At 46.9% G+C, this 15,553-nt stretch overlaps 1 protein-coding gene across 1 annotated transcript; it reads left to right on the top strand.

The window, feature by feature from the left end:
* The first annotated feature begins 70 nt into the window (after positions 1-70).
* Positions 71-4,895, top strand: LOC119381916 (ubiquitin-conjugating enzyme E2 Z). The gene is made up of 3 exons (XM_037649666.1): positions 71-96; positions 3,900-4,710; positions 4,776-4,895. The coding sequence occupies exons 1-3, from the start codon at positions 71-73 to the stop codon at positions 4,893-4,895; spliced, it is 957 nt and encodes a 318-aa protein (XP_037505594.1).
* The last annotated feature ends 10,658 nt before the right edge of the window (positions 4,896-15,553 follow it).

Below are 15,553 nucleotides of genomic sequence, written 5' to 3'. Positions count from 1 at the left end.
GACGTCTATTTTGGCTTGACTTCGACTGGATGAAAATGTAAGAAAAAGATCGGTGCCTATTTTTGCCAGAATGAAGCACACTTCGCCACAGCCAATGTGCGTCAAGCGATTATGGGTCGCACGGGAAATAAACCATTACGCTAGCTGCTTTATTATTGTGATTTTACTTACATTTATGGAATGGAAAAAAAAACTTGAGGACGCATGAGCGTCGCCTTCAAGAGTAGAACGCGATAGCGTGATCGCGCCCCGTTCGCACCGTCTTCTCATTCGCTTGCCAAGCAAGCTTCGTTTCTCAGTGGACTTAGAGGGGTGGTGCCACCAAATTTGTGGCTTGCGCGTTCTTTGCTGTAAGCGTTTCCTATAGCTCCAGGAAGCACGATGCACGCACCAAGATTCATGTATTCTCGCTAAATAATTTAATATCGCCTTTTGATGTGGACAACTTTCGGTTTCTGGGCGCCGAGGTTGGGCAGTGACGTAGAAGTGTAGGAGGCTTGGTCACGTGACCACGCAAGGCTGTGACGTACTTAGCCAGGAAGCGATCGAAACTCGGCGAGTGATGCAGCAACCGATGCTTTGCCGGTACTACAATACCGGTACGTACGTTGCAAAGGTGGCGGAAGTCCGGAGGTCACTCACGTCAGTACTAGAGTGCTTCTAGTTCACTCTATCACTGCAGCAGATCTGGTGTGACGTCACTACAACTTTCGTTCTTCCTCCTATAGATCTACGTCAGAGTTGGCGCGCTAGCGATGGGTTTCGATCGGGAGAATGGGCATTTAGGTACACTTTGGAAGTGAATTGAAATATATTCTAAACGTTTACTGTGTCCGACCCTTCGTGTGGAGTGTCCTTGCATACAGAGGAAACCCGCAACAGGCTTGTTATAGCCTCAAAATTTGATGGTACCACCCCTTTAGGAACGTCTATGTATGTATGTATGTATGTATGTATGTATGTATGTATGTATGTATGTATGTATGTATGTATGTATGTATGTATGTATGTATGTATGTATGTATGTACATAGATAGATAGATAGATAGATAGATAGATAGATAGATAGATAGATAGATAGATAGATAGATAGATAGATAGATAGATAGATAGATAGATAGATAGATAGATAGATAGATAGATAGATTTTCACAGCAGCTATAATGCATATGAAGTATGCACCAGACGACATAAGCAGAAACCATGTCCCAAAGACGTATGACCACTTGCTGAAAACCAGCAGATAATCAAGCCCAGGAAGGTGTCGGTGACGTTATCTGTATTGCTTTAAGTGTATTGCAATAATTGTGATATACATGCGAAGAAAGTAAAGTGGACGCAAAGACTTACACAGGCGGGGACCGAATCTGTGACCTTCGGCCCTATACCTTCCGGGGCTTCATTATCTGCTGGTTTTCATTAAGGTTGTGTTAAACAAAGAAGCGAGCCCTCAAAAATTTCCTTCCTTCATTCATGACCACTTGCAGCCGCGCAGGAGAGGGGAATCCACGCGTGACAAGGGGAACTCCTGATTAGAAGGGAGCGCACACTTGTCCACCGTATCAGGGGCAGAAGGGGGCGGCCCCCTTTCATCATCTGAAGGGGGGCGCCAATTCTGACACCTTTACTAAGTCTGACCTTTTACGCCATGCGCAGGGTTATGGCCACGCATGCTTTTTGACGATAATGGCAGCCGAAGGGCCCTGATTTTGCATTCCAAGAAGTTCCCAGCTTTACCACTAGAAAGTCGGGGACCAACGGCAGGCCGTTGTGAGAAGTACGCCATCGCTTCGTTTTCATTTGTACATCCATGGCCAAGCTTGTTTTCTTTCGGACTCGACCAACCGATGTGGAATGGGGGAGTGTAGCGCTGCAGTGAAACTTGGCTCCCCTAATGGAGGACCCTGCGCATGCCTATGCATGGATGGTGGCTATGTACACCGACGTAAGTGCGCCTCCACCCATAGAAACTCTATGCCCCCACGGTAACGACAACAGGATGATGACACTGGAGACTGTTAAATGACACCACCTACGACGCTTTGACGGTCGTACTACTTCGATATACCACACACCAAGGAGGTTTAAAAAAATTACACCATCTCCCGCTAAAGGGGCCCTTGAGGCGATGCGAAGCCCGAGCACTTGCACGATCGCGTTCCGTTGGCGTTCGTTGGACATGCTACCGACCTCGCGTCGTGGAACGCGAAGAGGAACGCTACGCGCGTCGTGTGTTAAGGGGTATTCAGACGGGGGAGGAATGCTCGGGGGAGACGGGGGGGTTGCGTATCACGTGACCGCGACGTCACGGATTAGCGAGTGGGCGTGACCCCCCCGCGCCTCCTCGGAGGAGACGGGGACGTTTTCCCCGAAAGGACAAACGATCCCCATGCGGTGGGGGATGTGGCGGAATTTCGGGCTCTTGTTTGGCCACATTGTTGCACTTGCTCCTGCAGAGAGCGGCAGTGGGTGTCCAGTGTGCAGCTGGATGATCGTCTGCAGCTCGTCAAACGGGTGGTGCAAGCCACCAGAGTAGTCTAGTAACACTGGTCTCCCCCTCCGTTTGCCTCGTCCGTGTGAGTGGGGGGCATTTGTGGAGACTTCTCCTCGCGAGCTGACGTCACTAGGCTCCGCCTTTACCCCCCGAGCATTCCTCCCCCGTCTGAATACCCCTTTAAACGCGGTCGACAGGCGCGCGAGAGGGGAGCATCGTAGGAGAGGGGGAGGGGAGGGGACGCGCATGCGCTGGCACTCATCGCGGCGGCGTTGCGCAGGAGAGAATTTCGGCATGTCGAGTACGCGTTTCAGAGGAGGAGGGGAAGGGGAGAGGGTTCGCGCATGCGCAGTAAGGATGGTCACGCCGCACACCACCACCACCGCCACCACCGGTTTGAACTCCGCTATAAGATGCTTCACATCTAAAAAATTCTTGAGTGGAAGCTCTCGCAATGCTTTGTCAGGCTAAGTGAAGCCAGCTTTTGCCCACCAAAGATCTCGGAAACATGCTCTTTTCTGCTGGTGTCTACTTAAAAATCAAATGGCTTTATCTGTTAGTGTAAATACTACGTTAATTATAAAATAAAAGATCGTTGTTGCCGACGAAAGTAACCCATCGTGATGATTATTGGCGACTTGACCTCGAATAAAGTTTGTCATGACTACGAGGCTTACTAACGAAAACGAGTAACACAAAGACACAAGCAATATCTGACCTGTAATAGCTGATACATTAAACTCGTCCGTCGTGCGAGGAAAACGCGCCCTTTCCTTCGTCGAATGCCGATGGTTAATCGCGCCCCTTCTAAAATGGCGGCCGCAGCCGCCGTCTTTTGTTGGGCGCGGCTTCGCTCTTGAGCATTATTAATTGCCACTCCAGCAATTTCTTTCTTAACCTCCTTGCCCTACACTTGTGATTGCATACTGCCTCGACGGCGAAGTAGAAGGGGACGCAAGTGTTGTCGACACCACTATGGTTGTAACACATCCTGAAAATACGCACAAATTGGCATCTCGCATTGCTTCATTCTTCATAACTTAAACCAGTTAGCAGCCTCCCCCCCCCCAAGCTTAGCCAAAAGAAACGCGTTGCTGTTCTCATCTTAAATATGCTTAGAAATCCTCTACAAGTTTGGTTTTTCTTTTTTTGTTGTTGTTGGCCGTCTCTGAAATAGTTATCGCTGTACTGTTGCGTGGTTTCCAGTTCGCGATTCGAACAGCTCGCAAGGGCACACGATCGAGAATGAACAAGGCACATTTCAAGCAGCTGTTAGAAACTTTAAATAAAGTTAAACTACTTCAACATTATCATTCGTTGATGAACTATATCATCAATTTACTATCCTCTTTATATTCGCAATATTCCTTTTTGGTTTTATTTCTTTTTCGTTCTTCCATTACAGCCCGATACGTGGCCTATCTCACGTAGTGGGTTCGTCCAAAACAGCACGCGCCAGCCGACCGGCCAGGGTTCAGGGTGGCCTGGGCGCTCCGCCGTCGGACGGGCCCAGCGGGGACATACGGGTGCTTCTCAAAATTTGCCGGTCTCCTTCGCCGATACCCGGAAGTCCTTCGCAGACCGAGATGGACAGCAACTGGTGGGACCCGATGAACTTCCTGCAGGATCAACCGACCCCGCAGTGCTTGCTCAGGGTCAAGAAGGACATCGCCGAATTCAACGCGCAGCCACCGGCGAGGTTGTTCATCTCGCCCGAAGAGAGCGACGTCACCCAAGTCCACGTGCTCATGCTCGGAGCGCCCGGTTCCCCGTACGAAGGCGGATTCTTCCAGTTCTTCGTCAAATTCCCGCCAAACTACCCGCTGAGCCCGCCCCGCGTGCGCTTCCTCAACACGGACGCAGGTAGAGTTCGCTTTCACATACACCTCTACAACTGCGGCAAGGTGTGCGTGACCACCCTGGGTACGGCGGGAACAGCGTCCGACTGGAGCCCAGCTCAGTCGCTGTCCAGCACGCTCGTCTCCATCCAGTCGTTGCTGAGCGACAAGCCGTACTTCGACGCGCTGAGGCAGGAAAAGAATCCGGGCGACAGCGACAGGTACAACACCTTCGTCCAGTACGAGACGATCCGGGTGGCCGTGTGCGACCAGGTGGACGCGGCTCTCAGGGAGGACGCCAAGTGCCCGCCAGCCTTCAGGAAGATTATACTCGAGTCGTTCCTCGAATGGTACAGCAAGTACGAAGACGCCGTCAAGGCGCGGCTTCCTCAGACAGGCACGCTAGTCTGGGACACGTGGTGGGCTGTGAACAAACTCCACAGTACGAGACACTGCTGACAAGACTGCAGACTCTCAAGGAGAAGGTGCAGAAAAAGAAGGAGGAAGAAGAAGCTGCTGCTGCCGAGGCGGCTGCTGTTGCTGCTGAGAACGAAGTCGAGTAGTGATGCAGGCCGCGACCTGCCTGACCACGGAATGCAGCAAACTTCGAGCAGGCCGGCATCCCGCAGTTATGCGAAAAAAAAGCTCCTGAACTACGACACAGTCATAAGGACACGTCGCTAGTAACGCATTTCGAGAGAAAAAAATTCGAGTCATACTGACGCAGTGTTCTGTAATGCCTCGATTATTTATCGCACGCTAACGGTTTGTTCATGCAATATGCTTTGCGTGGCGCTCAATAATTCCGTGCGTGCCCAACTACCTCGTCCTTTTAGAAGGATGCTTCCTTCGTTAACCTTTTGTGAACGTGCTTTTCATGGAAGTGGCGGCGTGGCCGCCTGACCGAACAGGCCGCCCTTTAAAAATTGGGGAAGCTGTGTGGTGTGAAGACTGATCGAGGAAGCAGCGGAGCTGGTGGCGCTGCCCTCCTCCTTTCTCTCCTCACTTTCCTTCTCCCCCCCCCCTCCCTGCTATACTATCGTACGTACGGCTAGGGTAAGAGGGCACGACCAAGCATTTTAAAGCGACAGCGTTAAAGAGCCCGTTCGCAGAAATTCCGGTGTCGGCGTCGCTGGTTGCGAGCGAAAAATCTCTTGCCCGTGACTGAAAAATCGAGAAAGATGCAAATAAAAAAAATAATAAAATTCCTCGGTTCGACTGAGAACCGAACTCAGGCCGCCTCCATGGCAAGCAGGTGTTCTATCACAGAGCGACACTATTGCTTGAAACTGATTAAAAAATAATAATAAATAAATAAATAAATAAACACTGTATGATGTCATGTAGTGGAAGGAGTCTCCTTAACGCATGTAATATTACGTGGCGGAAACGTAGAATCGCGCCAGGCTTCAAGACATGTGAATTGCGGAACAAGTAGGTGTATTAGGGTCCACCCATTACAGAGCGCTCAGACATATTTAATCATTATCATCACCAGCAAAAGCGTCAGCAAAGGGAGCTGCTGCATAGGTTCGCGTGTTGCCTTATGAAAGCGCAGAGGGCCCTCCGCTGATTCGCAAAAGGAAGAATTATGGCGTAGCGGGCACTTAACAACTGTACTAGCACTAGGCGTCCTAGGATAGTTTTAAACGCCCAATGTGGTTACGGCGCTCGACTGCTGACCCGAAGGTCGCGGGATCGAATCCCGGCCGCGGCGGCTGCATTTTCGATGGAGGCGAAAATGTTTGGAGCCCGTGTACTTAGATTTAGGTGCACGTTAAAGAACCCCAGGTGGTCGAAATTTCCGGAGCCCTCCACTACGGCGTCTCTCATAATCATATCTTCAATGTTACGCGCACACTCGTTCGTTTCCTTACGGCACGGTTGAGGTCATGCACCGAGAACCGAAGCCAGGCAGCTAGCACTTGAGAAGGCGGTGCGCACGTGGGCCACGACATGCAGCGTGAAATAGGTGCCCTTTGTTTCTCCGTGGCAAACAATGGTCAAACTAATGTTTCACGCCAATGCTTGTCAACAACTTGTCACTAAGTTGCGCGGTCTGCAGCCACAGTCCATATGTTTCTAGCTATATGCTTGCTCTTCAAACATGCAAGCCTGGAAAAAAGCATATGTAGTAGAAAAATGCAACAAAACCTTTACAGCCATCTCATGGAGAAGGGGAGACATATCTGCCGCAATAAAAAAAAACCGTTATTCTGGGAAGCATACCAAAATTCAGAAGGGGCCGCTGTTGCTGGACATAGTGTGCCTTAAAAAATGCATTTTTTTTTTCGAGGACGGATTTTGCGGACCCCTAGGAATGGCTTCGCGTACTTCCTTGGGTCCGCGGACCCCAACTTGAGAAACACTGCGTTAAGGAGACTCCTTCCACTGCATGACATTAATATAGTGTTTTTTTTTTTCCGAAACAGTAATGCAATAGCGCAGCTCTGTAGTAGAGCACCTCCGTGCCACGCAGACGGCCTGGGTTCGATTCGCACTCGAACCTATGATTTCTATTATTTATCTTACTTGCATTTTTCTAAATTTTTCGGTCAAGGACAAGATGATGATTTTTCGCCCAGAACCAACGACGCCGACACGGGAATTTCTGCGAAACGAGCTCTTTAACGCTATCGCGTTAAAAATGCCTCAGCTCTTCTTATCCTTGATAATGATAATGATGATGATGATGCTCCTGGGATGACTGGCACCTACCCACTTAGGGGGATCGACCAAGTGTCTGGCGGATCATGTAGTCTGAAATTTTTAAGCGCTAATAGACGTTACAGTGTCAATTAGAATGAAGGGTTATTTTTTTTTAATGAAGTTAGACCATTTAGCATAACCTCCCAAATGACCAAAATGATTATGTCATTGTGACAGTTTAAAAATTATTAGCGGCTGATGTGTCGAATAAGACGATTTGATTCGCATATGAATTTCTCGATAGTACTGCATATATTCCCGTCCGAGTGCCCCAGCACAGAAGCCCCAAATGACAACAGCACAGTTGAAGACCAAGGTGCCGCATTACAATTTCGATTGTTTGTTTTCTGAGAGAGGAAAAACGTCGGCAGTCCAGCAAGAAATGTTCGATTTCAAAAGGAACCTACCTCATTGCAAAAGGAACATGTAGGAGAGATCGCCAGACCAGCTCTGTGCATGTATAAATTAAGAGTTGAGATCATAGGCGTGCGCAGGCTTCCCCATGAGGCGGGGCGAAGGTTCATCGCAGCGCCCCCCCCCCCCTACTAAGTCAATGTATGGGGCAGATTTTGCGCCCCCCCCCCCTCTCACGTGACTAGAAGGGTCAATGTACGGGGGGCAGATTCCCCCCCCCCCCCCCCTGTGCGCACGCCTATGATTGGGATCCTACATCGCAATCTTGTCACTGCTACTTCTGTCTGCCTTGTTTGACAACATTTTCTGCGCCAAGGGAACTGAAGGTGCCGCGCTGTGATCAGACCCCTTCTTCATCTTCTTCAAGGAATAGTTCGGTGCCCAATATCTTCATTTCAGTTGTCTTCTATTTCGAATATACCGAAGCAAGGTGTGTGACCGGGCTAGTTGGTATTCCATATTGACGTGAACAGCGCGTGTGATACACAAGGACGAGGAAACGACGAGGACTAGCGCTGTGCTTCCAACTGAAATTTATTAACACAAACACAGAAAAACGAGAACAAGTAGGCACACGTGATCACCGCTCATTTGAATTGCGCATGACGGCAGGCATGGAACCAAGAAACAAAAAGAATTAATAAGCAAAAACCACGAAACCGCGAAAAGACGTCAGGAGAAGCAACCGGAGTATGTCTAGGTTATCTGGCCGGATGAACTTAGGGAATCTATTTCTTTTTCAGTGAGGGTGATTGAAGGTTTGCTGATACAATTGCCTTTAGCGATGGCTGCAGCTTCAATGATTATGCGCGTGCTATCCTGACGATGCCTAGCTAAAATCTGTGTGTTATCAAATGCTGGAGCGCACCCGCATTGTGAACAGTGCATTGCGAGAAAACCTTCTGTCCCTCTGCGTACCTTTTGGTTATGCTCCTGCAAACGTACAATAAGGCACCTGCCCGTCTGGCCGATATACGTCTGTCCGCATGAGAGTGGAATGCTATAAACAACGCTACTAGAGCGCTAGTCATCGTCGTTTCTTCGTCCTTGTGTATCACACACGCTGTTCACGTCAATATTGAATATACCGTCTTGGAGCGAAACAAACACACGATACTGAGCGCAAAACTCGTAAAGAAACACTAAAAGGCACGAAGAAGTAGGAAAGTCGGCCTCTCACTCGTTATATTCGAGTTTTGCCCTGGAACACCATGTCCTTCAGTAAGTACGAAACCCCCTTCCCCCCCCCTCCCCCCCCCCCAAAAAAAAGAAAAAGAACTAATTGTGGGACGAAAGTACGTTCAGTTGGTAGTAAGCGCTTGTCCGTGTGTTATCAAGTCCTTGTTTACGTTACGCGCTCGTATTTCAAGCAAGCAGAATGAATCACCAACTAGCCCAGTCGGCCATTTTGACGATAGCAAAGCAACTATAGGACATAAATGGAACAGATTGGATGCGGCCACGTTGGTTGTTTTGGTCCTAGTTGTTGAAGCAGCCAGGGTCTAATGGATCTGGCTCACTTTGATTCAAGCAGATGCAGGATTTGGCTCATTTTTTTTATTGGAAACTGCCTTTTTGAGTTAACGTTACAATGAGGAAATGCCCCGTTTTGATTACAATTGTTTTAAAAGTGAAAGATATACTTCGGCGCGCTTTACGCTCCCGTGAAATTTAGCCACGTTTAGGTTTCTGGATTTGGCCCTTTTAGAAAGAAAAAAAAACTGCCACATATGAGCTTCCGCATGCTTCCTGAAAAATAATAAAGCATACAAGTCGAAAAAGCGATTCATATCCCCTTTCTCCTTTCCTTCCAGTGCGCACACCTGTATGCCAGCAGTGCAGTTGTCGATCGTAGCAACATCTTCAGCGTCCAAGACCACTGATGTTGCCGGTTGGTTTGCTACTGTTTTTATTTCTGTTTGGACGCGGTCATTCCTTGGCGCGGACCATGTTGTCAGGTGGTTGCGACGGTGAAGCAAGCAGAACTCCAGCATGTAAGGATGAAACACCTTATTGCGCGAACTTGTGCCCCGAAAGAAAAGAAGTGACACACTGAGCGCAACGATAGGCTCGAGCACTATCGCCGGTATATATCATCGGCGGAACGCGTCGTCTTTGATACGTCAGTCACCAAACCTTCCAGCGTTATATATGGTCCCGAATAAACTGGACTATTCGCTTCCCGCGCGTAATCTTAAAAGAACGATCTAAAACAACCGCGAAACTTCTCAAACCTTGCGGCGCGGTCTGCGCCGAGCGTTGCTAACAGTTTTCGTGGGTGAAACCCAATTACATAAAAATACAGCAATGAACGCGCGTGACAATGTTGATGAAAAGGCAAGGAAGTTTTCTGAAGCTTGTTACAAGTGTTAGGGGATTGCCACCTAATTTTTGGGGTTCAATGTCCTAAAACCACGATATGATTATGAGCAGGGCTGGGCAAAGATACTTTGAAATTGTATCGCGATACGATACAAGATACTCAGGCAACAAGTATTGGAGATACAGATACAAGATACTGCCGCACTAATTGTATCCGATACGATACTTGCCAATTGTATCTTAAGATACTTCGATACATTCTCAAATTTATTATTATAGATCCATATAAAGTAGCAGCAAACGCCTATACACGAAAATGTCTGCTTGGAAATTTCTTAACTGTGACCTACTTTTTTTTTTACTTGAATGAAATATCTCAAAAGTTTTGCCCTTCTTGCTCAAAGTACATTACTTTCCAAAAGAGCTTATTGGCGCTTCTTTAAGCTTCTTCACAGGACAACTCTTTATACACTTCGCTGACAGCGAGTCTTGCTTGTCATTTTTTCAATTGATGGGAGTCGCTGTTAACTTGTCGACCAGCTAGCGGGTTGGCATATAATCACAATAACGTCAATAATAATCACAATAACGTCACAATAACGCGCCTTCGCACTACGGCGCAAATACCGGTGTGGACTTTTACCTTCTCCGTAAAAGACAGTTTCCACAATGCCGTATATCCGGACAGGTGTACAGCAGCAACAACGCTGGTAGCGACATTTTTGGGGGGGAGGGGGGAGCATGGTGTGTACGGGGCTTGAGACCGTTCGCTGGCGGCCCGGCCGGCACACATGACCGCCTCCATCCCATTTGTTTTTATTTTCTAAATAAGTATGTTCGTGAGCTATGCAGACATCACTGGTCTCAAGCATTTTTTTCGTGAGGAACATGTGCTCACCATGTGCTGAAACATAACCGTGGAACAAAAGCTCTATGTTTCAATCCGCGTAGATTTCACTCGTTGTGTACATCGCTATCGATGTTTCTCGAATCCTGACTCCAAATCCCCTTCAGAAATGACCTATATATGAGATATGGGAAAGGCTTCCTTTCAAATGGCAACGTCATTTTGTTCAAGCTCTCTCCGACCCCACCATCTTCACTCTCCCGGCCTTTGGAGCTAAATTTCGCGACTACGGCCCGCCGGCTATAAGCTGAGTTTGAGACCCCTTGTGTATATGTAGATGACGTAAAACTGCAATGAATTTCCATGTCCTACTTAGCTGCTGGCGTAAGGGATTCTTTGTTCATATACTCACTAACGTGCAATCTTTTAGCAATTTTTCTTCAACGAGAGAACATGTGCAACACAGAAATGTCTCAGACGTATTGTACAGTTGCACAAAACGTCGCAGGACACCGCCGCTATTGCACTATTGCCGCTTATAGCTCCCATTACGTGGCGATTAGTAATGCGAAAAATATTTAAGAAGGCCTAAAACAGGAAAACAAATATAAGTAAAACAGAGAGGTGGTTTTGTATCAAACATTCACATTGAATGAGTACAGAAACACAATACACACGGCGTCCAATAGCTATGAGCATCAAGTATCGTAGGTTTACCTGTTGAGACAATAGAAAATTCAGTGCCTATGGAAAATTGCCTGAAAGGGCTCGTTGGGACGCTCATAAGTAAAACGGAGCATTCGGTATAACAGCGTTTCTCGAATCCCCTTCCTAACATCTTTACGATGGCTTCTAATGATTCCCATTATTATAACGCAAACTCAATTTCACTATTTTCTTAAGCGGTAAGCAGAATATATTGTATTGTGTACTCAAGGCACGCCCACATAATTATATATTTGTTTTCAAAATCGCCTTGGCAACGTGTAAATGTGTAAACAGTAGTGGAAATAAAGTAGACAAAAGAATGAAGCAGAGATCTTAGTTTGGGAGCGCGTTGCAAAAGACATACTGCGGTGACCAGACCGGGAAAACAGCGCAGAGACCTAGGTAATGTATGTGATGCAAAATGACAGCTAAGGCAGCACTTGTGCTAATGATCAAATTATGATTTCATAAATTATTTGAACAAATGTAGATGGAAGTGAAAGATACGGTACGCCATGATATTTTCTGTTAGGTAAACGCTTGCTCTATTAGGACTAGCATCAGTACCAGTGGTGCTAAAGTTGTTAGAATCTTATTTGCATATAAGTTAACTCACTCCATGCAACTCAAACTGACATCCACGAGATCCTTCAATTCGCTAATATGGAAAATCCACGCGACGCAAAGCAACCCCATTCTTTCTTGCACGCATCACATTTTGTTACGGAGCAAGACGCAAGCGAATCTTCAATAACGACACTGTAACATCGTCAAAATTTGCTCGATAGACGCCGCACGCTGTGGAGTACGCGGCACACGACAGTGGCTAAGAGCAAGTGTTGCGGCATTGGCGCAACAAAAAGGAAAAGAAATCGAGAAAACAAAAGGTACGTGGGTAGGGAATAGACGTCCGCTTGCTTGTGTTCCTCACCTTCTATACCTCACTGGATGACTCTGGCGTAAAAATAAAAAAAACGTTACTGCCCTTAGACTTATTCAGATGGCTTAGGGGCACCAGTACCAGCTTGAGAAGCTGATCTTGGCCAACGATTATTGTTTCACACGGTTGTGTTGCGATAGAAGTATCTTGTATCTTAAGATACACGATACATTATCGAATGTATCGGAAATACAGAGACAGATACTCGTATTTCGAGACGTATCGCGATACAGATACAAGATACCCATAGAGTATCTAAGATAGTATCTAAGATACATGTATCTTCGATACTGCCCAGCACTGATTATGAGGGACGCCGTAGTGGAGGGCTGCGGAAGTTTCGACCGCCTGGGGTTCTTTAACGTGAACCTAAATCTAATGAGACGGGCCTCAGGCATTTTCGCCTCCATCAAAAATGCTGCCGCCGCGGCCGGGTTACGATCCCGCGACCTCCGGCTCAACAGTCGAGCACCATAACCACTAGAGCACCGTGGCGGGTAAGGGTTGCCACCCGAACTACGGTGCTAGTGGTCATGCGGGGCCGTGCCGAATCAAACATCCCCGCCTGTTGACGTTTCCTTTGGTCTGTAGAAAAGAGCATGTGGCTCTAAAAACCGAAACCTGTAAATTTCTTCTTGATTTACATATTTGAATTTTTTTTGCATATTTCATTGAACCTCAATTTTCACTATAGTGAAAACAACAAACAAAAATAAACGACACTATATTGTCATGTTGCTCTTATTTCGTCCTGCTGTGTTTTTCACCTATAGCAAGTTCATCTAAACAGACTGGTAGTAGGCTCGTTTGTACTGCATAGATTGAGGTTTACCGCGATGGACCGGCATATATATATAAGGCTACATAAAACACGCGAATGCCTCAGTGTTATTTATGTCCATGTGTCTTCTGTCGTCCTGCGTCGTTTCTTTGTGCCAAACCTCGAGATACGCGCGCAATAATTGCCAGTTTATAGCGGCCTTCCATGTACATCCCAGCAGCACTTTGTTCATCAACTTTCTTTTACAGTTTCCAGCCTCCATCATCGCGTGAATTTCCGTCTTGGAAGTTCGTTTTTTACCATATGTTGTTTGTGCCTTCAATAGCCATGAGCGGCAATTATCTGTTGTAATTCACAAATAAATAATAACATTTATAAATTCAACTGTTACGCATTTGTGTTCGCGTTTGTACGACCAACAAATAAATAAAGGAAAGAATGTGACTTTTAAGGGCTCGGTTTTGTTTGATGAGAACTACAGTGAAACCTCGGTGATACGATCACGGTTCATACGAACTTCGGGGTGATACGAATTTTTCTTTGGTCCCGGCCAAGGGCCATTGGCCTCCAATGTAATGGAGTACGCTTGTTGCGAACAGATTTTCACCCCGCGACGTTTGATACGAACGTACGCTACCGTGCAGGTACGAAGAGGTGCTGTCTGCGCTGTCGCGGAAGACGCGCCAAGCACGCGCGGGCGCAGAAAGGCAAATGCGGGCATGCGTGCCGCGCGGCCAATTCGTCAGAATCACGGTGGTCACAATAAACCTTCAGTGACGTGTCGTAGCCTCCGGGATTGTGTGCGTGAATCTTGGAGGCCCTAATGTGCCTCCGTATGTTTTCGCGTTTAGATTACAAGCCATGTCCTCCATGCAAGCGATGTCCTCGTGCATCAGACATCCTATGATCTCTCAAAAAACATCCGAAAAACATTTCGAGGATCTCTCGCACTACTCTGGTATCACTCTGGTAGCCGCACTACTCTGGTATAACGCAGAAAAGCATAGTGAGATTTGGAAGGGGCTACTAGCTGTCGCGGGTCACAATACACCTGGTTCAATAATTACACACGCGCGCACGGGCCGTATATATAAGAGTGCAGGTATAATTTTTGACGTCTAAAAACTTCAGTGGCAATCTTTCAAAGCTGTTCGCGGATTTGCTGCGGCCCTGAAAAACAATGATTGGAAATGTACGGCAGGTTTCTTTTGTCGCATGCTAATTTTTCAAAATTTCTGGTGATACAAATTTCAGATGATAGGAATATTTTTGACGATCCCGCGAGATTCGTATCACCGAGGTTTTACTGTAACAGACAATAATGCCAAGGAAAGTATAGGGGGTGTTATTTGTAGTGATAAGAATATAAATGTGAAGAAAGTAAAGTGGACGAAAAGATCACTTGCCGCCGGCAGGGACCAAACCTGCGACCTTCGAATAACGTGTCCGACGCTCTACCACTGAACTACGTCCACTTTCTGGGGTAGTGTATATGTGAATTTAAACTTATAGGAGTGTTAGTCGGCGCCGATCGCAGCCATAGCGGCGAGTGTGGAACACTTTTTCTGCCTGTTGGCGTCACGTAGCACGTGATCTTTTTTGAAGGTCGCAGGTTCGGTCCCTGCCGGCGGCAAGTTATCTTTTCGTCCACTTTACTTTCTTCACATTTATATCCAAATCACTACAAATGACACCCCCTATACTTTCCTTGGCATTATTGTCTGTTAGTTTTTATCAACAAGTAAATAGCCTTTTAGAAATCACCTGCCAAAAATGCAGATTAATTGACAACAGCCGCATAGATAGTCGTCAATGGCTAAGTCGATTAAAGGTTAATTATTAACCGATGAAAAAGTTAATCGGCGATCCTTCGCCCACAACGTTGTCTCGCTGCAAATCTCCGGGCTCGCACTGCCCTTGACGACGTCGGACAGTTGGGATCCATCTAGTCAATTGCCTGTTATAAACGTTCGTTATTAGAAACTCGCTTTCCGAAGAACCGCATAAGAACCTCGAAGGTGACGTAATTAATGTTCAGCTTTTCTGCCACGGCATTCTGGCGACAGCGGGGTCGCACAATTGAGCCAAATAAGTAATGCTCTGGCATTACAACAAAGACGATTGAGACTGCTATTTTCTAGCTCACTGCAGTACCCCATCTTTATTTTAATTTTATTTTTTTTTGTTTTTTTTTCACAGCGAAAGCTGTTATCAGATCACAACAGCAGTGGGGTAGTTGTTCGCCGCCGCCGCCGGTGTCCGTAACCACTATCGCTAGAAATAAGAAAAATGAAATAAATAAAAAATATCCATGATCTGTTGAGATTTGAACCCGGGCCCTCTTCATTACAGTCGAGTATTCCACCACAGAGCCACGCTGTTTTTTTTTTTTTTCTTTATTGTAGAGCCACGCTGGTGCTCGAAGCTTCCTTGCAAAAAGACCCTACACGGGCATCATCTTGGGCAAGGAATCGCGTTACCATGTGTAATATAGCGTGGC

The sequence above is a fragment of the Rhipicephalus sanguineus genome, chromosome 2, assembly GCF_013339695.2.
Source record: "Rhipicephalus sanguineus isolate Rsan-2018 chromosome 2, BIME_Rsan_1.4, whole genome shotgun sequence".
Taxonomy (NCBI): domain Eukaryota; kingdom Metazoa; phylum Arthropoda; class Arachnida; order Ixodida; family Ixodidae; genus Rhipicephalus; species Rhipicephalus sanguineus.
Note: the sequence above shows the minus strand (reverse complement) of the source record. Positions and strands in the feature narration are given on the sequence as shown.

Coding starts and splice junctions, on each gene's coding strand:
- LOC119381916 (XM_037649666.1), top strand. CDS start 71: ATGAAGCACACTTCGCCACAGCCAAT. Junction 97..3,899: donor CACACTTCGCCACAGCCAAT/GTGCGTCAAGCG, acceptor CTTCCATTACAG/CCCGATACGTGGCCTATCTC. Junction 4,711..4,775: donor AGTACGAAGACGCCGTCAAG/GCGCGGCTTCCT, acceptor CAAACTCCACAG/TACGAGACACTGCTGACAAG.